General features: G+C 43.1%; 1 protein-coding gene across 1 annotated transcript in view; it reads left to right on the top strand.

Annotated features, from left to right (window-relative positions):
• The window catches only part of COLGALT2 (collagen beta(1-O)galactosyltransferase 2), a 58,873-nt gene extending 37,197 nt beyond the window's left edge, over nt 1–21,676 (top strand). The window contains exons 4-12 of the mRNA XM_087726548.1: nt 1,529–1,663; nt 3,859–4,063; nt 5,927–6,046; nt 9,677–9,753; nt 11,815–11,921; nt 13,373–13,505; nt 14,920–15,047; nt 15,765–15,971; nt 20,770–21,676. Of these exons, the coding sequence (XP_087582674.1) occupies nt 1,529–1,663; nt 3,859–4,063; nt 5,927–6,046; nt 9,677–9,753; nt 11,815–11,921; nt 13,373–13,505; nt 14,920–15,047; nt 15,765–15,971; nt 20,770–21,046 (1,389 nt within the window). The 3' untranslated portion in view covers nt 21,047–21,676. The remainder of the gene's footprint in view (nt 1–1,528; nt 1,664–3,858; nt 4,064–5,926; nt 6,047–9,676; nt 9,754–11,814; nt 11,922–13,372; nt 13,506–14,919; nt 15,048–15,764; nt 15,972–20,769) is intronic.
• Nucleotides 21,677–22,691: the final 1,015 nt, after the last annotated feature.

Genomic DNA, 22,691 nt, shown 5'->3' with positions numbered 1-22,691 from the left:
AATCCAGCACAGACTAACCTTGGCAGCAATCCAGCCTACCAAGCTAGCTGTTTCTCCAGCTCTAGTAAATACGTTGATTCCTGCAACGAGTGTGTGGAAAGTCATTCCTTTTATAGTCTTGAGAGGAGCCTAATTACCACCAGCTGAGTTCAATTATCTCCTGTAACTGCGTAACTGTTCTTTACGCCTCTTAGCCCTCCGTTGCCGGGCATCCAGGACCAACTCCCTTGTCTCCTCCCCACTGCTCCAATGCATGACGCCAGGATCACACTCCCTTGACTCCTCCCCACTGCTCCAAGGCTCAGGCGCCTCCTGGTGGCCAACCAGCCTCTCTGAGCCCTGCTCGGAGTCGGAACCCTGTCCAGGGTCCTCCACATCCTCCAGAGCCGACTCATAGGGCCTCTCGCTGTCGGAGTCTGGTGGCAGCTCCAACGGCTCCCGCTGGGCCACAACAGCAGACTATGTAAACTGCTTAACAGAGGGCTATAAAAGCACTGTGAAGTGGTATATAAGTCTAAGTGCTATTGCTATTGCTAAATGCTAATCTCAGTTCACTGTAACTAGGAATACCAGGATTGCAGTCACTACATGATGCAGAAACTCAATATTTTATGACCTCTTCGCATAGTGATAGAAATTCCAGTTTCATTGTTGCTGTAAGGAATACTTCCATTTCCTCCAAGATTATCACCAGGTCATCCATACATGCCAGTTATTTATAAGTTTCTCTTTTAATCCTCACTCCAACAATTCTCCCACCTCTTCCTATATCTCTCTTCAATATTTCCAAAGCTAACGGAAATAACAGTGGTAACACAGGACATCCTTGACTTGTTCCCTTCTTGCATCTCGCAAGTTTTCTTAATTCCCATTCCCCCGATATGTGGGCCTTTTGTGAAATGTAAATTGATTTTACCCATTTTGGGTAAAAGCCCCGTGATGATAGATTTCTGATGGAAACATCTTCATTAGGTTCTTTTCGCCGCCTCACAAGAATTCAAAGAGTTGTAGCTTTTAAAATCTAGCTTGTGATTCAAAGAACATCAAAACTGCTTTATTCTCAGTGGAACATGGCCTAGGACCCGGATATCTGCGAGACCGTCTTCTGCCGCATACCTCCCAACGACACAGGATGGGCCTTCTCCGGGTACCATCAGCCGGACAATGCCGTCTGGCGACCCCCCCGGGGAAAGGCCTTCTCTGTAGCTGCTCCGACCCTATGGAACGATCTACCCCCGGAGATCCGGACCCTTCCCACTCTCACGGCCTTCCGAAAGGCTATTAAAACCTGGCTCTTCCGGCAGGCCTGGGGCTGTTGACCTCATGTATGAGGTCCAGCACCGCCTAGATTGAGTGTATGGTGCGACCTTTTAATCTGCTTTTATTCTCTCTTTTTTAATTTTCTATTTTGGAAACGTGTTTCTGTAAGCCTCCCGGAGTCCTTCGGGATTGGGCGGCCTATAAATTTATTAAACAGTTAAATTTAGTTGGATAAAATTTGATGTTTTCTTCCTTCCCATTTTTCTAGTTCATCGATACTGACAATTTTTTGACAAACCCAGAAGTATTGAATCTAATGATAGCAGAGAATAAAACTCTCTTGGCCCCAATGCTTGAATCCCGAACTCTCTACTCTAACTTCTGGTGTGGGATGACACCTCAGGCAAGTATTGTTACTGCTTTATTTACTTAAACAAGGTATAGGAGCAAAGGGGGAATAGATGGAATGCAAGAGAATTTGGATTTCTTTTTCAAATCTCAGGGGGGAAAACAATGTGATTAACATATGAATAAGATACAAATCGTATGAATGAAATAGAAGTCTGGCGAATCAGAGGGAAGGGCCATATATATGGGCACCCCAGGCCTGGAGACTCTCATCTACAAATTTATATTAACATTCTTTCGAAGCAGTTTGACTGCATCTTATGCAAATAGTGTTGTGCAGTAAAATTAAGCCATTAAGGAAAGACTCTTAAAATACAGTAGCAACTTGGAGATCTTTTTCTTTTCTCCTTCTACTTCTCCAGTTTTTATACTGTACTTTCAGTCCAGTGGTGGGATTCAAATAATTTACCAACCAGTTTTTAGAGCCGAGGTGGCGCAGTGGTTAAATGCAGCACTGCAGGCTACTTCAGCTGACTGCTATCTGCAGTTCGCCTGTTCAAATCCCACCAGGCTCAAGGTTGACTCAGCCTTCCATCCTTCCGAGGTGGGTGAAATGAGGACCCGGATTGTTGTTGGGGGCAATATGCTGACTCTGTAAACCGCTTAGAGAGGGCTGAAAGCCCTATGAAGCAGTATATAAGTCTAACTGCTATTGCTATAGTTCTCTGCCCTAATGACCAGCTGGGTAGGCGGGGCTCGGTGGTCATGTGATCATGTGGGTGTGGCCAAGTCAATGTCACTCAGGTCGATGGGCGCTTCGCCTTAGCTGTTACAATGTAATAAGGGTTAACCGGAGAGGCAGTTTCTGTAAGGAGGGCAAGAAAGATGAGGCTAGAAACAACACCAGAATGTTTCCTTCCTGCCTTCCTTACAGGATTAGCCCTGTAAAGTGGGGGAAAAACAAAAGGAGATTTCTTCCAACAACCGGTTCTCCGAACTGCTTAGAAAGTTACCAATTGGTTCTCCCGAATAGGTGCGAACTGGCTGAATCCCACCACTGTTTCAGTCCGGTGACTCCACTCTTATTTTATGACTTTCCCTTCTGGGGATGAACTGCTGATTTACATCTTTAGTTCAGATGTGCAGTTGGAACAGGATGTGTCAACTGTTTTATGGAACAGGAAGCCTAACTTTCTTACGTTTGATGTTAGCTAGTTGGCTTGCGTACATTTTTGGATTTACATTCCTACGAACTAGGAACAGCCCCATTAAATCCCAGTTCATTGTTGCGAGATAACAAAGACGGGTCAATAAAGAGAGAAAAACCCTTGATTCTTCACCAGAATTCTGCTTCAGCTCAACTATTTTTGTGACTCATATTGAGTGAATCAGAGCCGAGGTGGCGCAGTGGGTAGAGAGCAGTACTGCAGGCCACTTCAGCTGACTGCTATCTGCAGTTCGGCGGTTCAAATCTCACCGGCTCAAGGTTGACTCAGCCTTCCATCCTTCCGAGGTGGGTAAAATGAGGACCCGGATTGTTGGGGGCGATATGCTGACTCTGTAAACCGCTTAGAGAGGGCTGAAAGCCCTATGAAGCGGTATATAAGTCTAACTGCTATTGCTATTGCTATTTTGGAATAGTCTTCAGATTTCCCTGTTTTGGTAGTGATACCTCTGCATCTTGGAACAATGTTGGGAAGTTGTGTTTCTAGAATGTTATAGACAGCTGTTTATATAACTAAAAGAGCTAGTCACATAACAAGTGCAAAATAATTGCCAGTTGGTGTCAAGTAGAGCTACCTAGAGTGGGACAACATTTATTGGACATGTTATAAATATTTGCATTAACCAAAGGAGAATCCCATCATTAATGCTATCCAGATTTCCAGGAAGGAAGGAGTATATTCCAGAGGAGCAAGGGACAACTCAATTCAGAGAGTTTGCATGAGATAAAGACAGTGAAGACGCTTATGCCTAATAGTATCCAGGGTATGTGCTTTATGGGAATGGTAGCGTGCTTTACTTTGGCAAGATTCTGTCTATAGGTGAGAAACAGTAAAGAAATCTACTTGGAAGAATCACAACTTGTCTTTCTCGGTTTGGGGGAGCCTGACAAATACTCTTGCGTTGAATGTAACAATCGCTTAGATAGCTTTCATCTTAGGGCCAGATTTTTGAATAAATACAAGCAGGATTTAAAACTTAAGAGACTTAAAAGAAGAGCTTAATGCTATATACTTTTTTTTTTAGGGCTATTACAAGAGGACGCCAGATTATCCTCTGATCAGGGAATGGAAGAGAACTGGTTGCTTTGCAGTCCCAATGATACATTCCACCTTCTTGATTGATCTGAGAAAAGAGGCATCAGATAAGCTGGCATTTTATCCCCCGCACCAAGACTATACCTGGACTTTTGATGATATCATTGTTCTTGCCTTCTCAAGTCGCCAAGCAGGTAAGGAGCCATTGACTAACCACATTTAGAAATTGTGAGTTTAGGAGAGTTTTGGATATCCTGTAACGTTATCATACATAAAGAGAGCTTCAGGTTTTTTTGCATCCCGGAACAACTCACTGTTGATTTCTGGATCACTCTCTCTTGTGTCCTCTCCACTGATCCAAGGCTCAGGCGCCACCTGGTGGCCAACCAGTCTCTCTGCGCCCTACTCAGAGTCGGAACCCTGTCCAGGGTCCTCCACATCCTCCAGAGCCAACTCATAGGGCCCCTCGCTGTCGGAGTCTGGTGGCAGCTCCAACGGCACCTGCTGGGCCACAACAGGTTTTATTTTATTTTTCAGCAAGCTTCCTAAAATAGACAGGGCCATTTTTCAGACATGTTCTATTGCTTGTTCTCTTCTTAATTTGTGTTCTTTCAGAGTTAAAGCCATTGTCCTTGTCCTCTTTCCAAGAGATTATCAAAAACTAAACCATCTGTATGTTTATCCCCTCCACTTTCTTTTACTGCTCTGTTGAGGAGACTCTTCTTTTAATTGATTTTGTGCTGCTCAAGTCTGATTGACCCTGAGCTGCTTATAAACCTCAAAATACAGAATAAAAACCACAACACATCTAAGAATAGAGTAATTGCTTGTAGGCTTGCTGTACTGTAACTTCTTTCCTCTTGCTGCCTTTCTCTTTTGTCTGCATCTTTGAGGCAGAAGGCAGAGATTAGCAATTAGCAATAGTTAGACTTATATACCGCTTCATAGGGCTTTCGGCCCTCTCTAAGTGGTTTACAGAGTCAGCATATTGCCCCCAACAACAATCCAGGTCCTCATTTTACCCACCTCGGAAGGATGGAAGGCTGAGTCAACCTTGAGCCTGGTGGGATTTGAACAGCCGAACTGCTGAACTGCAGTCAGCTGAAGATCTGTTCATTGTGTTCAGTGGCAGGTTAAATAGTAAATTCCTGAAATCTTTCCTCAAATGCAACCATTTGTGAACCTGCCCACTGCTGTAAATTAAGTTTAATAACACAATTGGTTTGTTTTTTTTTATTGGAAGGAAGGAGGTGTACTCAGTAATATAGAACCCAGAACTTAACAAGCAACTTTTTAGAACTCCTTGAATAATTATATTGCAAATTATGATTTAGTGATAACCACTGTAGGGGAAGAGTAATCCATTTTAATTAATGCTAATTAAATCAAATTAATCCACTGAACCATGTTTCATTTATTCATTTGTAAACTTTATTAGCCACAAGGTAACTCTGGGTGGCTTACAATATTAAAAGATAAAACTGCAGAATCTACTGATATAAAAACAATGCTATAAAAGTCCAGATAATCAAGCTAGCTAAAAGATGAGGAGGGAGGCCATGGGATGAGAAAGGAGAGGGATCTGTTGTTAATCTGTCAACCACCCACAATGTGAAACCTCACCAACTGGTAGAGTTAGGTTTTTAAGCTCTTGTGGAAGATCAGGAGGGTGGGAACCAGAGGTGGGTTCCTACCAGTTTGCACCTATTCGGTAGAATCGGTTCGTCAAATCTACCGAACCAGTTAGAAGAGGTTCCACCAGTGGACCCGGAAAGCAGGCCACACCTACAGAAGAGGCTCCAAATTTGTCTGCAGCTTTGAGGCAGAAGGCAGAGATCTGTTCATTGTGTTCAGTGTCATGTTTAATGCGCATGAATAACGGGGGACGGCTGGGCCATGTTGTAGAGACTATGCAGCCTTTGAGTCTTTAGGAGAATCTTGAGGAAGGTGGAGTTCAGGACTCACCCAAAAAGACGGACGAGAACCCCGTGGGAACATCCTTTCTTTATGAGCACAGTTTTTTTCCCCTACATCTCCAGTGTTCCTTCCCTTTCCAGATGTTCAGATGTACATTTGCAACAGAGAACATTATGGCTACCTTCCTGTGCCGCTGAAGCCACACCAGATGCTAGAAGACGAAGGGGACAATATTGTTCACATGCTGAGTGAAGCGATGAGTGAGTTCCCTATTTTGGTTCCCAACGATATGGCTCTTGCGTTTTTATTTAATTCTAATTACTGTAACTATTGGGCAGTAAATAAATTTTGGAAACAAACATTCCCACCCCTGTCCCATTATGATATCCATTCCTTAGATAATAGGCTTCACGGGTCTAAAAGATGGAAAATAATGCACATTGATTATCTGAAGAACCTTTTAAAAACATTTCTGTGTAAACTGCTAATTCACTTTTAGATCGATTCTAAGAATAGCTAATAAAAGTGGTCAGCCACTAGATGGCAGCAAACTATAAGTCTATGGTGTTTTGCCACCTAGATATAGTAGCCCTATTATTTGTATGCCACATTGATTTTGAACATGACAGACATAAATATTTCGATATTGCATCATCTATTATTGGGCCAGAAACATACAAAACATAATGAGCCTACAGCCATTGTGTGGCTTAATTTCTACCCTTGCTTTGAAGGACTTTTGGCAAATCAGAGGCTAAATAGACCCATGTTAAGCCACACTATAGTTTGATATTGACGTAGCACCCTGAGTCAATGTTTTGCATGCCATGGTCAAAACAATCATGGCTTGGCCCCAAATGCTTACCCAGTTATCAGTCTCCACCACTGCTAACCACAGACCATAGAGCCGAGGTGGCGCAGTGGTTAGGGTGCAGTACTGCAGGCCACTTCAGCTAACTGCTATCTGCAGTTCAGCGGTTCTAATCTCACCGGCTCAAGGTTGACTCAGCCTTCCATCCTTCCGAGGTGGGTGAAATGAGGACCCGGATTGTTGTTGGGGGCGATATGCTGACTCTGTAAACCGCTTAGAGAGGGCTGAAAGCCCTATGAAGCGATATATGTCTAACTGCTATTGCTATAGATGGGATGTGCAGCTCTTCAGATTTAAAGGGGAAAAGGCAGTTTGGACTATGCAAGAATCCATGAAGCACATACTGGCAACTCTTTAAGCAGCTGTGCCTTTTTGTGGAATTGCACAGCTGCCTTGCAATCCTTGAAAAAGATGCATTTGGCTAAAGGCATTGACAGATGTTACACAGGTACAGACACATACAGCAAATCTTATAGACTCCTAAACTATGATTAACCCTAATGGGATCTGATGCTATAATTTGAATATAGTCTTGAGTTGGGTTGAATTGAGTCTTGGATATTAATGACACAGCTGTCTCATTTCTCTTAAACAATCACAGTGCTAAATTACACTGTGGCAGGTTAAATAGTAAATTCCTGAAATCCTTCCTCAAATGCAACCATTTGTGAACCTGCCCACTGCTGTAAGTTAAGTTTAATAATACAATTGTTTTTTTATTGTAAGGAACGAAGTAATACAGAACCCAGAACTTAACAAGCATCTTTTTAGAACTCCTTGAATAATTATATTGCAAATTATGATTTAGTGATAACCACTGTAGGGGAAGAGTAATCAATTTTAATTAATGCTAATTAAATCAAATTAATCCACTGAACCATGTTTTATTTATTCATTTGTAAACTTCATTAGCCACAAGGTAACTCCGGGTGGCTTACAATATTAAAAGATAAAACTGCAGAACGTACTGATATAAAAACAATGCTATAAAAATCCAGATAATCAAGCTAGCTAAAAGATGAGGAGGGAGGCTATGGGATGAGAAAGGAGAGGGATCTGTTGTTAATCTATCAAACACCCACAATGTGAAACCTCACCAACGGGCAGAGTTAGGTTTTTAAGCTCTTGTGGAAGATCAGGAGGGTGGGAACCAGAGGTGGGTTCCTACCAGTTCGCACCTATTCGGTAGAACCGGTTCGTCAAATCTACCGAACCGGTTAGAAGAGGTTCCACCAGTGGACCCGGAAAGCAGGCCACACCTACAGAAGAGGTTCCAAAAATTTTTGAAACCCACCACTGGTCCTTGGATGTGATTATTCTACACTCTCATGCTCCTATTTATAAAACTCAGTGCCTCTGTGAAAGGTAAGGATGACTACTGCGTTTGTGGTGCAATCAGAACATTGTGTGTGTTGAAATTGCTTTGCAAACCAAAGATGCCTTTTAAAAAACAAGTTTGCATCCTATTCTTATGCAGGCCAGTTCTGTGTGGGAGGTAATTTAAGGTGGTTCTGACAAGTGTCGTCGGCATCTTCATATCTGGTCACATGGGCGGCAAGCCACTCCCATCCGGTCACATGGGCGGCAAGCCACTCCCATCTGGTCACATGGGTGGCAAGCCACTCCCATCCGGTCACATGGGCGGCAAGCCACTCCCATCCGGTCACATAGGCGGCAAGCCACTCCCATCCAGTCACATGGGTGGCAAGCCACTCCCATCCAGTCACATGGGTGGCAAGCCACTCCCACAAAGGAGGCCACACCCACAGAGTAGGTTCCAACAATTTTTGAAACCCACCACTGGTGGGAACTGACCTTGCTCTGTGGGACAAGATGGTCCAAGAGGCAGGTGCAGCGGCAGAGAAATCTCTTCATCTGGACCCCACCAGCCAGAATATTTGGCTGATAGGGCCCTACGCATGCCTCCTCTGCCACCAATGGTGGGTGGGCCAATCCCAGTGGGGATGAGACAGTCCTTCAAGTAGCCTGGACTCATGTCATGAATGGCTTTAAATATTCAACACCTTGAATTGCACCTGGAAGCAAACCCATGTCTAGTGCAATTTGGGAAGTAGGGGGTGTTACATGGACCTTCTTTGGGATCCCAAGAACTGCACTGATGCAGTCTGTGCCAGCTCTGGCTTTGGAAAGTTACATATTTGGAAGTGCAGCCTTTCAAAATCAAGAATAGCCCATCGTTTGGAAAAGAGTTGCATGATCTACTTTATTCATAAGCTGTAGCAAAGGGTGTGTGGGAATCGGCAAGATATCTAAATGACCTGATCTCCCCAAAACAAAGAATAGCTTTCTTCAGAGCCAGATTTAACCTTCTTCCTCCAGCTCTCCTCCAGGGCAGGTATAAGAGAACACCTATAGCAGAACGGGTTTGTCTAGGTGGTAAAGGAGAAGTGGAAGATAATTCACATGTACTATTACACTGTGAGCTATACAGAGCTTGTAGGTCTGCACATATTCTCCCCTTATTAGAGAGATTTCCAGGCAGGGCAGACAATTTTTATCTAGGCTTCCTCCTCCAGGACACTAACCGGGTTACCACGTCTGCAGTGGCAAAATTCTGTGCTGCTGCAATGTCCATAAGAAAAAAATTGGCTACAAGAAGTATAGTTGTCATCTTGTACCAATTATCTGGACATACCTCTAACAATCTTTGGACCATTATGTTATTATCCACTTTTAATGTCAATACTTTTTAATTATATTTTAATGTTAGCATTTTTTAATATAGTGTAAAAACTAATGTGTATTGCTGGTCTTTGACTGTAATAAAAAATTTTATTTACTTATCCTTTTCTGTAGCAATATCCTAGCTACACTTACAAAGGAGTATGTTTACAATTAAGGAAGAATTCTTCTTGCTATGTACTACTGATAGTGCCTCACACCTATGTTGCTCAGCAATACACAGAGCTCGAGTCTGTTTTACTCAAAGCATGAATACATTTTAAAACTGTCAGCATTACTGTAATGTACTAGGATGAATGTTCTTAATCTTTTCCAGTTGATCATCCTCCAATCGAACCCTCCAAGTTTGTCACGGTTCCTCCAAAACATCCCGAGAAGATGGGATTTGATGAGGTAATGCAAGAAAGGAGGGTGTCTCACTCAGCATGCCAATTTTTACAAGAGGGGAAAAGGTTGAGGCGAAACCCAGTAGGAGTTTAACACAGACCTCAATAATTTCCAATACTGAATGGGCTCACCCAGCCTTCCTTAAATTAGGGATCCTCATATAGCAGTTAGACTTATATACCGCTTCATAGGGCTTTCAGCCCTCTCTAAGTGGTTTACAGAGTCAGCATATTGCCCCCACAGTCCGGGTCCTCATTTCACCCACCTCGGAAGGATGGAAGGCTGAGTCAACCTTGAGCCGGTGAGATTAGAACCGCTGAACTGCAGATAGCAGTCAGCTGAAGTGGCCTGCAGTACTGCACCCTAACCACTGCGCCACCTCGGCTTGAGCTTCCTAGAAAATGTGGCCAAATACGTTAGTTGGGGATGATGGGTAGTAAAAACCAACACAATCCATATGTAGAACCCAGTGGCAAATCACTTACTGCTGTAAAGCACTATGAATCAGTATTATAAGTCTAAGTATTATTGCTCTTGCTATACAAAAGGCTGTGTTTTTTTTTTAGAATAAGTAGGGATTTAGTATCTATCGTAGAGCAGCGTTATATGCCACAAAAATCAGTCTTCTAAATTTGTTTTTCTCTTAACGGTGCTATGGAAAAAGATCTTAGGGGGAAATTGATTGCATGGTGATACTTAATCTATGCCTTTCCGGCAATTCCTCATTCCAAATATTGCATCATTGATTTTGAATTACATTTCCTGGACCCCACAAATATTCTAGTTTGAGGATTGCCACTAATTTGAAAACTTGTTGATACGGGGATTCACCACATAATTAGATGAAGAAGCACATATCTACAATCATAATTGAGCCCCAAATTTCCATCTCCCCCCCCCCCTTTTTGGTGTTTCTTGCCACAGTTGCCACATGACTATATTGGTTAAGTTAATAACACGGTAAATGATTCTAGCCTCTCTATTGTTTATCAGAAGGTTGCAAAAAGTGATCACATGATCCTGGACACTGCAGCCATCATAAGTTTAAAAGTCGGTTAAAAAAATGTTTGAATTTTGATGACATGACCAAGGGATGCTACAATGATCAGCCATAAGTTTTTTTTTTTCCAGTGCTGTTGCTACTTTGAACAAATTGTTCGGTCACTGAACAAATCGTTGTAAATGGAGGATTACCTGTACTCTGCTTAACTCTTTATTTGCCGAATATAATATAGAGCCGAGGTGGCGCAGTGGTTAAATGCAGCACTGCAGGCTACTTCAGCTGATTGCAGTTCTGCAGTTCGGCTGTTCAAATCTCACCGGCTCAGGGTTGACTCAGCCTTCCATCCTTCCGAGGTGGGTAAAATGAGGACCCGGATTGTTGTTGGGGGGAATATGCTGACTCTGTAAACCGCTTAGAGAGGGCTGAAAGCCCTATGAAGCGGTGTATAAGTCTAACTGCTATTGCTATTGCTATTTTCATCATAGAATGAACTCAGAGTTAAGACGGGACAGTTGTTAGTAAGTCTGGTAGAATAATTAAAAAAGACACATACTTCCTTTTTCATACACGAACAAGAACTCAAGGCAGAGAATGCGACCCTCATACAGACAATCTCAGATTTAGTTACCAAAGTCATCAAATCTGGCTACGGATCACCCGATATAGGGTGATGTCCTTTTCCTTGAAACTGAATCAGCAATTCTCTCCCCATCCAAGATGGCAAGTTATATTTTAACATTGGCTGTCAATAAAACATAAAGGGGGGATGACAACACATGTTATTCTTATAGTATTCCTCCATGCTTCTGGTATCTTGCCCGAGGTGGCGCAGTGGTTAGAGTGCAGTACTGCAGGCCACTTCAGCTGACTGCTATCTGCAGTTCGGCGGTTCAAATCTCACCGGCTCAAGGTTGACTCAGCCTTCCATCCTTCCGAGGTGGGTAAAATGAGGACCCGGATTGTTGTTGGGGGCAATATGCTGACTCTGTAAACCGCTTAGAGAGGGCTGAAAGCCCTATGAAGCGGTATATAAGTCTAACTGCTATTGCTATCTTCTTTTCTAGATTTTCATGATCAATCTGAAGCGTCGAAAAGATAGACGGGATCGAATGTTGCGGACTTTATATGAGCAGGAAATTGAAGTCAAGCTAGTGGAAGCTGTGGATGGAAAGTGAGTTGAGTTGCCTGGCATAGAGTTGTAAAATTTGGGGTGGGGGAGTGATGTCAGAGAATCCCAATGCCGAGTCCCCCCCCCGGCAGCCCCCTACACGTACTTCAAGGCCCCCGAGAAAAAACAGACTGGCCCCTACTCCAGAGCTGCTTGGAAGTCCAAGAGATGATGAGCAGGTGCCTCTGGCGCTCTCGGCTGATGGAAAGCCAGCTCGGAGGGACCGGGACTTACGCTGCCCCGTCCTGGCCTCGTGGTGTGGGACTGCCGTGATTCCTCCTCGGCACACACGGAAGCCAAAACTCCTCGTAGGAAACCGACTGTAGCACCATCCATAAATGTGTATAAAATGCGGGATTTTGCATGCTATGCCAAATCGGAGCCATGCTGTGTATCTCTACACTTTGGAAGACTAGAGCATTAAATCAAGCTTGATTCAACAACATTCTTGCTCTGCAAAATAATTGCATGCTATCTCTCTCCCCAAGACACTGCTCAGAAGTTTTTTTGTGTGTTGTGCCGATATATGGTGGTATATATTTGTCAGAGGATAGATAATTCTCAATTGAGCATCTTCTTTAATCTGCTTAAAGAGCAAAAATATTTGTCTCCCACCACTAGCTATTTAAAATAGTATTTTGTACACAAAAGATTCTCACATCGTCTTTAAATAATCAACACTTTCCTCCTCATTTGTAAAACTGGGAATTTTTTTAGTCTCTTAGAATCAAATTCAACCATGTTTTTTTGTTCATTACACTGTTGTTCGCCTAAGAAACATTTTCTCTGCTGAATTCTACAAATCCAGCTGAATTCTTCTTCGGTGGTCAAATCATGTACATTTCATACTATTCTGCAAGGCAAAATCCACATTTTTTGTTGAGTGCCCCAAAGTGTTACAAATGAGATCTTGTAAAATATGTTGTGAGGATTCACAGTACCACTTTTGACTGCAAGCAAAAATTATTTTAAAACGTTGGTTTATGAAAACAGTACGTTGAAATCTGAAGGCTGTGTTAGAAAAACGAGTAATAATTCCTATTTTACCACACTGCATTGATTTCTATCTATAGGGAGGTTTGGGGTTGGTTTTTTTTTTTTGCTACATATTGTACAAATACACTGCCTTCTGAGCCGAGGTGGCGCAGTGGGTAGAGTGCAGTACTGCAGGCCACTTCAGCTGACTGCTAGTTCAGCAGTTCAGCGGTTCAAATCTCACCGGCTCAGGGTTGACTCAGCCTTCCATCCTTCCGAGGTGGGTAAAATGAGGACCCGGATTGTTGTTGGGGGCGATATGATGACTCTGTAAAGCGCTTAGAGAGGGCTGAAAGCCCTATGAAGCGGTATATAAGTCTAACTGCTATTGCTGTTGCTATTCTGGGTTTTTCTTAATAGGTTGTAGCTTTCCATCTTGAAAATGTGTGGCTAAGGAATTTAATCATTGTCTCTTTCAGGATGTTGAATACAAGCCAGCTGAAAGCTCTTAATATAGATATGCTTCCTGGTTACCAAGATCCATACTCTTCCAGAGTGCTGACCAGAGGAGAAATTGGCTGTTTCCTTAGCCACTATTATATATGGAAGGAGGTAACCAAAATTTGCTTATCTTCATCCCCCTCCCCTCTTCTCCCCTCTCCCCTCCTGTTCCCTCCTTTTTGCAAATCTTAAAGATAGACTCATGCTGATGGATCTCTCGGGAGACAGGAATTTCCACCGGCCCACTTGCATTCTTCCAGAGAAGGCTAACCACAGAAAAAACAACTCATGGGATAATTTTTATAGCTTTTTCCAATATGGTGGTTAATGAATATAAACGTATTCAGTTTAGACCCTGCCCAGCCCTAGCCCAGCTCTAGAAAGTATACAAAACCAAACCGAATGAAAATAATAGTGCAATAATTATGAAATAAATTAAAGAGGTACAAAAACCCCCAAGAACTGAAGAGGAATCTGGCTAACCATGTCCACCCCGAATCCAACAGGAATCCCAAGCATCCTAATCCAAGGCCCAACAGAACAGATAGGTCTTTAACACTTTTTCACCCACATAGATTTTGGAGGGGTGGGGGGAAACCTTATTGCTTCTTGGATCTTGACAGATGAGATTAATTAACTGAAGGGGCCCTGAGCATGCCTACTCATGTTGGATCAAACTGGCAAGGCTGCTATGGGACGTAATAAGCAATCCCTCAAGTTACCAGGCCTTATGATCAATATAGGGAACTGTCCTGACCCCCCCTTGCCCCACACCAACACACAATCCGAGCCAAAGATAAGGTACGGCATTTAATTAACAGACAGACAGGTCCTTGGCAGCAAACCGGCACAGACAAGCTTGGGCAGCAATCCAGCACAGATAAGCCGTGGCAGCAATCCAGCCTGCCAAGCTCACAATAATGTTCTCCGACATTCGTTCCTGCGTTGACTTCTGCAAGAGGGGCGTGTGCACAAGCAGTCCGTATTATAGTCTTGAGAGGAGCCTAATGACCACCAGCTGAGTGCAATTACCTCCTGTAACTGCGCAACTGTTCCTGACGCCTATTAGCTCTTCGATGGCGTGCATCCAGGGACAACTCACTGCTGGTGTCCAGCTCACTCTCCCTTGTCTCCTCCCCACTGGTCCAAGGTTCATGTGCCTCCTGGTGGCCAACCAGCCTCTCTGCGCTCTGCTCGGAGTGGGAACCCTGTCCAGGGTCTTCCACATCCTCCAGAGCCGACTCATAGGGCCCCTCGCTGTCGGAGTCTGGTGGCAGCTCCAGCGGCTCCTACTGGGCCACAACAGGATATAACCTGCACCTGGAAAAATACTGGCCACCAGCGCATCTCACAAAGCAAAGGTGCCACTTGGGACTATGACCGCATTCTGGACCAACCAAAGCTCCGGAGTGCATGTTAAGGGCAGCCCCACATTCGGCATATTCCAGCAGGCAAGCCACGAGGGGATCAGGGCATGAGTGATTGTCTGGATTTAATTTGAATTATTTCAAATTGTCATTTTAAGGTGGTGAGCAGGGAGATGGAGAAGTGCCTAGTCATTGAAGATGACGTACGCTTTGAGCATCAGTTCAAAAAGAAGCTCACAAAGTTAATGGATGACATTGAGAGAGGACAGCTGGACTGGGATCTTATGTAAGTAATAATCCACTAATCTTGCTTCTCTCTTTCTCTCTCCTTCCTTTTGTCTCTCTGTCCCTTTTTCCTTTTTTTCTTTCATCTCTCTCTCTCACTTTTTCTTTCTTTTTTCTTTTTTTCTTTCTTTCTTTCTTTCTTTCTTTCTTTCTTCCTTTCTTTCTCTCTCTGTGTGAGTGTGTGTGTGTGTGTGTCAGTGGTGGGTTCCAATTTTTTTTTGAACCTACTCTGTGGGTGTGGCCTCCTTTGTGGGAGTGGCTTGCCGGCCATGTGTTTTCTCTCTCTCTCTCTCTCTCTCATCTCTCTCTCACTTTTTCTTTCTTTCTTTCTTTCTTTCTTTATTTATTTATTTATTTCTTTATTTCTTCCTTTCTTTCTCTTTCTCTCTCTGTGTGAGTCTCTCTCTCTCTCTCTGTGTGTGTGTGTGTGTGTCAGTGGTGGGTTTCAAAAATTTTTGGAACCTCTTCTGTAGGTGTGGCCTGCTTTCCAGGTCCACTGGTGGAACCTCTTCTAAACGGTTCGGTAGATTTGACAAACCGGTTCTACCGAATAGGTTGCAAACTGGTAGGAACCCACCTCTGGTTTACATGAAACTCCTGGTAATTTTCTGGCCAGAGAAACTGCCACCGAGGTGCTAAACATAGATGTTTCTACACCACACCACATCAGCAAATGCCATATGGGTTCAATGAGTCAACTTTCTCTCTCTCTCTGTAGATATATAGGTCGGAAACGGATGCAGGTGGACCATCCAGAAAAGGCTGTACCCCATGTGATGAATCTTGTGGAAGCTGATTACTCTTACTGGACACTGGGCTATGCCATCTCCTTGCAAGGAGCCCAGAAGCTAATTGGAGCTCAACCTTTCAGCAAGATGCTCCCCGTAGATGAATTCTTGCCAGTCATGTACAACAAGCACCCAGTGTAAGTTATTGGCTGTGATTACTGTATGGGATAGCTTTCAATAGCAATAGCAATAGCAGTTAGACTTATATACCGCTTCATAGGGCTTTCAGCCCTCTCTAAGCGGTTTACAGAGTCAGCATATTGCCCCCAACAACAATCCGGGTCCTCATTTTACCCACCTCGGAAGGATGGAAGGCTGAGTCAACCTTGAGCCGGTGAGATTAGAACTGCCGAACTGCAGATCACAGTCAGCTGAAGTGGCCTGCAGTGCTGCATTTAACCACTGCGCCACCTCGGCTCAGTAGATATATATATTCATTAGATATATGTTAGCTTTATACTGTGACGCATTCAGCAGCAATATTTATCTTCTTAGCAGTAAATAGTTGCTTCCTGTAGTCGTTTCGGAGCTTCAGGTTTATGTAATATTTTTCGGTGGGGATTGAACATCACTCCTCCTATGGCTGGCGTTGATTCTATTATCTCTTCAGCAGTCTCCTTCTGCAAACTGCTGTTTTGTGTGTGTTGGAAATGACTGGCCGTGATATAAATGGGAATGCTTTCTGGGCACAGCCCACTAGGCCCAGGGTACCTGTGACATCACCTACTGCCACCAGTAGCCTCCCACCGTCCAGTGCGATCCCACAGAGTTGGCCTCCTCGGGGTGCCATCGGCCAGACAGTGTCGGCTAGCCACCCCCAGGGGGAGAGCCTTCTCTGTGGGAGCGCCTTCCCTCTGGAATGAGCTGCCCTCGGAGCTTCGCATAATCCCCGACCTCCGGTCCTTCCGACGCTCCCTAAAAAGTTGGCTTTTCCAGCAAGCCAGCCTGGCCTGAACAAAACAAATCAAAGTATTAATTATTGTTAATTTTAATTCAAATTTTTTAAAATGTTATTGTTAATCTTAATTGGGTTTGTTTTGGATATTCTATTTTTTTTAACTTTCATAATTATTTTTTTTATGTTGTACGCCGCCCTGAGTCCTTTGGGAGAAGGGCGGCATATAAATCCAATAAATCAAACCAACCAAACCATCTGTATGGGGCACATTGCTTCTGGGAATATGAAACCCAAGTCGCATTGTTTTAGATTTCATAATTGTGCCTCTGTTTTCTTTCATGCACAACCTCATGGCAGTTGACAAAATCAACACTTCTAACAAAAAGTCTGCAATGCAATTAAATATCATACTCATTCCAATCTAGTCGAGGTGGCGCAGTGGTTAGGGTGCAGTACTGCAGGCCACTTCAGCTGACTGTTATCTGCAGTTCAGCGGTTCAAAGCTCACCGGCTCAAGGTTGACTCAGCCTTCCATCCTTCTGAGGTGGGTGAAATGAGGACCCAGACTGTGGGGGGGCGATATGCTGACTCTGTAAACCGCTTAGAGAGGGCTGAAAGCCCTATGAAGCGGTATATAAGTCTAACTGCTATTGCTATTGCTATTTAAAGTATGACATCAAAAGTGATGGCATTGGCACATTTTTTGAAAGGCTAAGAAAAGCGTTCTACAGCCTGGGGGAATGGCAGGTGGCTGAGCTTCTGACATCAGAATATTTTCAGAAGGCTTTTCCCGCCAATCTTAAAGATAGAGGGCCGTTTATGGCTTTATGGATTAGTTGTTCCTGTTAAGCAAACAACAAGCATTGTGGATCTTTGATCCCTATTCCTGGCAGTTATGTTAGCAGCCTTGCTGCTCTACTTTGCCCCAGATGCCACTTCCAGGCGTTTTTCACGGGCAGCTGTACGTGGAATGTTTTGTAAAGATTATGTTGAATGTTTGTAAAGATTAGGAAAAGCCAAGGCATGGCTAACTATTGCTAAGTGTAAGTAGCTCGGGGAAGTTTGCAATTGTTACACTAAGTGAAATTGCATAAAAAACATTCCTTTACACCTGCTTAGGCAGTGCCAGCTGAGGATGCCAGTGAGCAATCCCAGAACACAGAACTATTTTTTTTCCAGTTGTATCATCCCTTTCAAAGTCCAGCAACAGTAGAGCAACAGCATATTGTCTTTTCTGGATTTAATTTCAGCTTATTCTTAATCGTCAATACAATTGTTGAATGAAGGCTGCTTACAAGAGTACTAAATTCTGGTCAAGATTTAATTATCTGAGATACCATAGCCAATAACTGAATCATGAGGTGTTGTTCTCCAACATCTCCTTGTAGACTTCAATACAATTGTTGAATGAAGGGTGCATACAAGAGTACTAAATTCTGGTCAGGATTTAATTATCTAAGATACCATAGCCAATAACCGAATCATGAGGTGTTGTTCTCCAACATCTCCTTGTAGACTTCAATACAATTGTTGAATGAAGGGTGCATACAAGAGTACTAAATTCTGGTCAAGATTTAATTATCAGAGATACCATAGCTAATAACTGAATCATGAGGTGTTGTTCTCCAACATCTCCTTGTAGACTTCAATACAATTGTTGAATGAAGGGTGCATACAAGACTACTAAATTCTGGTCAAGATTTAATTATCTGAGATACCATAGCCAATAATTGAATCATGAGGTGTTGTTCTCCAACATCTCCTTGTAGACTTCAATACAATTGTTGAATGAAGTTTGCATACAAGACTACTAAATTCTGGTTAAGATTTAATTATCTGAGATACCATAGTCAATAACTGAATCATGAGGTGTTGTTCTCCAACATCTCCTTGTAGACTTCAATACAATTGTTGAATGAAGGGTGCATACAAGACTACTAAATTCTGGTCAAGATTTAATTATCTGAGATACCATAGTCAATAACTGAATCATGAGGTGTTGTTCTCCAACATCTCCTTGTAGACTTCAATACAATTGTTGAATGAAGGGTGCATACAAGACTACTAAATTCTGGTCAAGATTTAATTATCTGAGATACCATAGCCAATAACTGAATCATGAGGTGTTGTTCTCCAACATCTCCTTGTAGACTTCAATACAATTGTTGAATGAAGGGTGCATACAAGAGTACTAAATTCTGGTCAAGATTTAATTATCTGAGATACCATAGTCAATAACTGAATCATGAGGTGTTGTTCTCCAACATCTCCTTGTAGACTTCAATACAATTGTTGAATGAAGTTTGCATACAAGACTACTAAATTCTGGTCAAGATTTAATTATCTGAGATACTATAGTCAATAACCAAATCATGAACTGTTGTTCTCCAACATCTCCTTCTAGACTTGGTATGGAAAATTGCAGTTGCTGCAGAATAGTCCTTCATAAGGTCTAGTTGCCCACCGAGTCTTAAAGAGAACCTTAGTTGAGGATACTCAAAGCCTCCAAGAGAATCAAGGGCTTCATTTATTCTCTTGTGTTTCCCAAATACTGGTAAGTCATCTGCTAAGATGACCGAAATGATCTTTCTGCCAATATTCCAGCTGGAAGCTCAAATCATTGCATCTCCATATACAGTTAAACCTTCAAGGGAAATCGAAGAGCTTTAATAAGGCCAAGTAATCTTATGAGGAGAGCAATGCTAACTTCAGATATCTTTTGATATCTTTAGTTGGTGAATGTGTTTCATATCGAAGCTTGATTACATTTCTTTCAATCAAAATTTGAAATAAGGCCGAGGTGGCGCAGTGGTTAGAGTGCAGTACTGCAGGCCACTTCAGCTGACTGCTATCTGCAGTTCGGCAGTTCAAATCTCACCGGCTCAAGGTTGACTCAGCCTTCCATCCTTCCGAATTGGGTGAAATGAGGACCCGGATTGTTGGGCGATATGCTGACTCTGTAAACCACTTAGAGAGGGCTGAAAGCCCTATGAAGTGGTATATAAGTCTAACTGCTATAAGGGAAATCATATTTGGGAGAGGTTTTCTTGCTAGTTGTGCACTAATTTATGTTACACCTTTGCTTAATAAATTAGTTGTGAACCCAATTCTGGCAATACATTCTTACAGTTATTGTTGAACTTGCTTCTTCTTCCTCAATTTTTTAAAATTATTCACCATGTATGGCATATTTATTTTTACAGTGCTGATCTTTAAGGCCTTTATGTTGAAAAATGGCTTATAATTGTGGAAAATATACGGGTCCTCCCAACACTTAACCCTAGATGTTTAAGTTGAGGGGTGGGAATATAGATTTACAACATTGACAGGAGAATGTTGAAGTTTATAATCATTATAAGTTTGTCCTGCTGTCAGGGCCGGATTTTCCTATAGGCTAACTAGGCTTCAGCCTAGGGCCTCAAGATCAAGAGGGGCCTACATTCAAATCGTTAGCAAAATTAAAATTACACTATTCTAAAAACCGTGAACACTAAAACACTGAACCGAAAATAAGGAGAAATTCTACGCATATGACTAATAAACAAACATAAAAATGTATTGGTTAAGATCGTTCCAGCGCCGCGGCAGTTGGGGAGCCCGCCCACGTTCCCGGCACCGGCGGTCGGGCGAGAGGCGCGGCCGCTCCCAGTAGCCGCCCCGTTGACGCGGAGCCCACCAGCGGCCAGGCAGGTGAGGGCGAGGGGGCTGAGCCGGGCAGCTGAGCGCAGCAGGGGAGGCGGCTGGCCTCGCTGCCTTTGCCGCAGAGCAGAGCCGCCCTCCGTCGGGAGGCCAGCTATATATATTGATATATATTGATATATAATCACAGTAATGATGTATTTTATTGTCTCTCATGCAATTTACAAACTTAAAAATGGGAGGTGAAAGGGCCTCACAAGTGGAATAGCCTAGGGCCTCTTTCCATCTAAATCCGGCCCTGCCTGCTGTGAGATAGAAAAGATACCAAAAAGACATAAATTGGAAATGAGGTAAGCCCTTTCTTCTTAGTGACTTCTTTCCTTTCCTTTTTTTTAAAGGGCCAAATACATGGAATATTATGAACCTAGAGATCTGAAAGCTTTCTCTGCTGAGCCATTGCTGATCTATCCAACACATTACACTGGACAATCAGGCTACCTCAGTGACACAGAGACATCCACCATCTGGGACAACGAGACTGTGGCCACTGATTGGGACCGGACACTGTCCCGGAAATCACGGCAACAGGGCCAGATCCATAAAGACGCCCAGAACAAGAATGCCTTGCCCCCTGGACCTTCCCTTGAGGTGTCATCCACCAGAGATGAGCTATGATTGATAACTGGGTCAGCTTCAAGTTACTGGAAACATCAGTGGGACTTCTAGAACTTCCAGAGCTATTGACACGCTATCTTGCTTGGCAAAATAGTTTGATATGACTTCCTTGAACTAAGCAGGCGTTTGTCTCATTTTTTTCAGGGTGCTTGGATGAACCTGAATGAATCAAAGGTAGTATATATATTTTTTAAAGAAATTATTGAAAGGAGCCCTGGTTTTGGCTGATTGGCTTGTACTAAAGGAAATTATATGGAGCTGCTGGAAAACTCTAGAAGGAAATGAGGTCATACTCAGGACAAAGATTCCTTAAGCAATGCCTTTCTACAATTCTTGGTGTAGAATTATTGTATTTATAAAAAGTAATATATACAAGAATTAGGAAGGGTCTGCCAAGTTTTTCCATGTTGATTATTGGTCTGTTATCTGCTGCATCTGCAGGCTACTTCAGCTGACTGCAGTTCTGCAGTTCGGCGGTTCAAATCTCACCGGCTCAAGGTTGACTCAGCCTTCCATCCTTCCGAGGTGGGTAAAATGAGGACCCGGATTGTTGTTGGGGGCAATATGCTGACTCTGTAAACCGCTTAGAGAGGGCTGAAAGCCCTATGAAGCGGTATATAAGTCTAACTGCTATTGCATTGCCTGAATTCTTGCTGGTTCTGATTTTGTGAAGTATATTCTGAAGCAGAAATGTTAGAATGCTAAATAGTATCTGATGTCTTGAAATTATCAGATGATAGGGCAAGATTTCCTTTATGTTCACGATACGAATCCCCACTGTTGTTATTATTTGGTTTCATTTTTAATCGTAAGCTATGAACAACAACTTGAGAAGTCATGAGAATTTCTGGAGTTCACAATTTTTTTAATGTTTATCAATAGTTTTCCATCTTTATCCTTCATACCCTCATGAAATTTAGTGAAGATCTATACTAAATTGAAAACTAAGAATTGAGCAGCCTGTGAAAAGACCTCATCTCAGCCAACAGCTGGGAGTGATGGGCATCCTGATAGAAATAGAATATATGTAGCTCAGGGCTGAACTGTGGATTCCTCGGTGTCATAATCAGAGGATGTTACCTAGTTGGGTAATGAAATGTCTTCAATCAACCAAACTCTGGGAGCATCAAGGACTCCATAGCACATGGATAGGTTCCATTACAAACTGGATTTGAAGGGTAAAAATTAAATATCCTTTTAAACCTTTTAAAATATCCTTTTAAACATCTTTTTAAGAGCCGAGGTGGCACAGTGGTTAAATGCAGCACTGCAGGCTACTTCAGCTGACTGCAGTTCTGCAGTTCGGCTGTTCAAATCTCACCGACTCAGGGTTGACTCAGCCTTCCATCCTTCCGAGGTGGGTAAAATGAGGACGCGGACTGTGGGGGTGATATGCTGACTCTATAAACCACTTAGAGAGGGCTGAAAGCTGAGGTCGCTCAGTGGTTAGGGTGCAGTACTGCAGGCCACTTCAGCTGACTGCTATCTGCAGTTCAGCGGTTCAAATCTCACCGGCTCAAGGTTGACTCAGCCCTCCATCCTTCCGAGGTGGGTGAAATGAGGACCCAGACTGTGGGGGCGATATGCTGACTCTGTAAACCGCTTAGAGAGGGCTGAAAGCCCTATGAAGCGGTATATAAGTCTA

Source organism: Thamnophis sirtalis, unplaced genomic scaffold (assembly GCF_051295495.1).
Source record: "Thamnophis sirtalis isolate CommonGarterSnake01/CBP01778 unplaced genomic scaffold, rThaSir2_p1.2 scaffold_12, whole genome shotgun sequence".
Taxonomy (NCBI): domain Eukaryota; kingdom Metazoa; phylum Chordata; class Lepidosauria; order Squamata; family Natricidae; genus Thamnophis; species Thamnophis sirtalis.
Note: the sequence above shows the minus strand (reverse complement) of the source record. Positions and strands in the feature narration are given on the sequence as shown.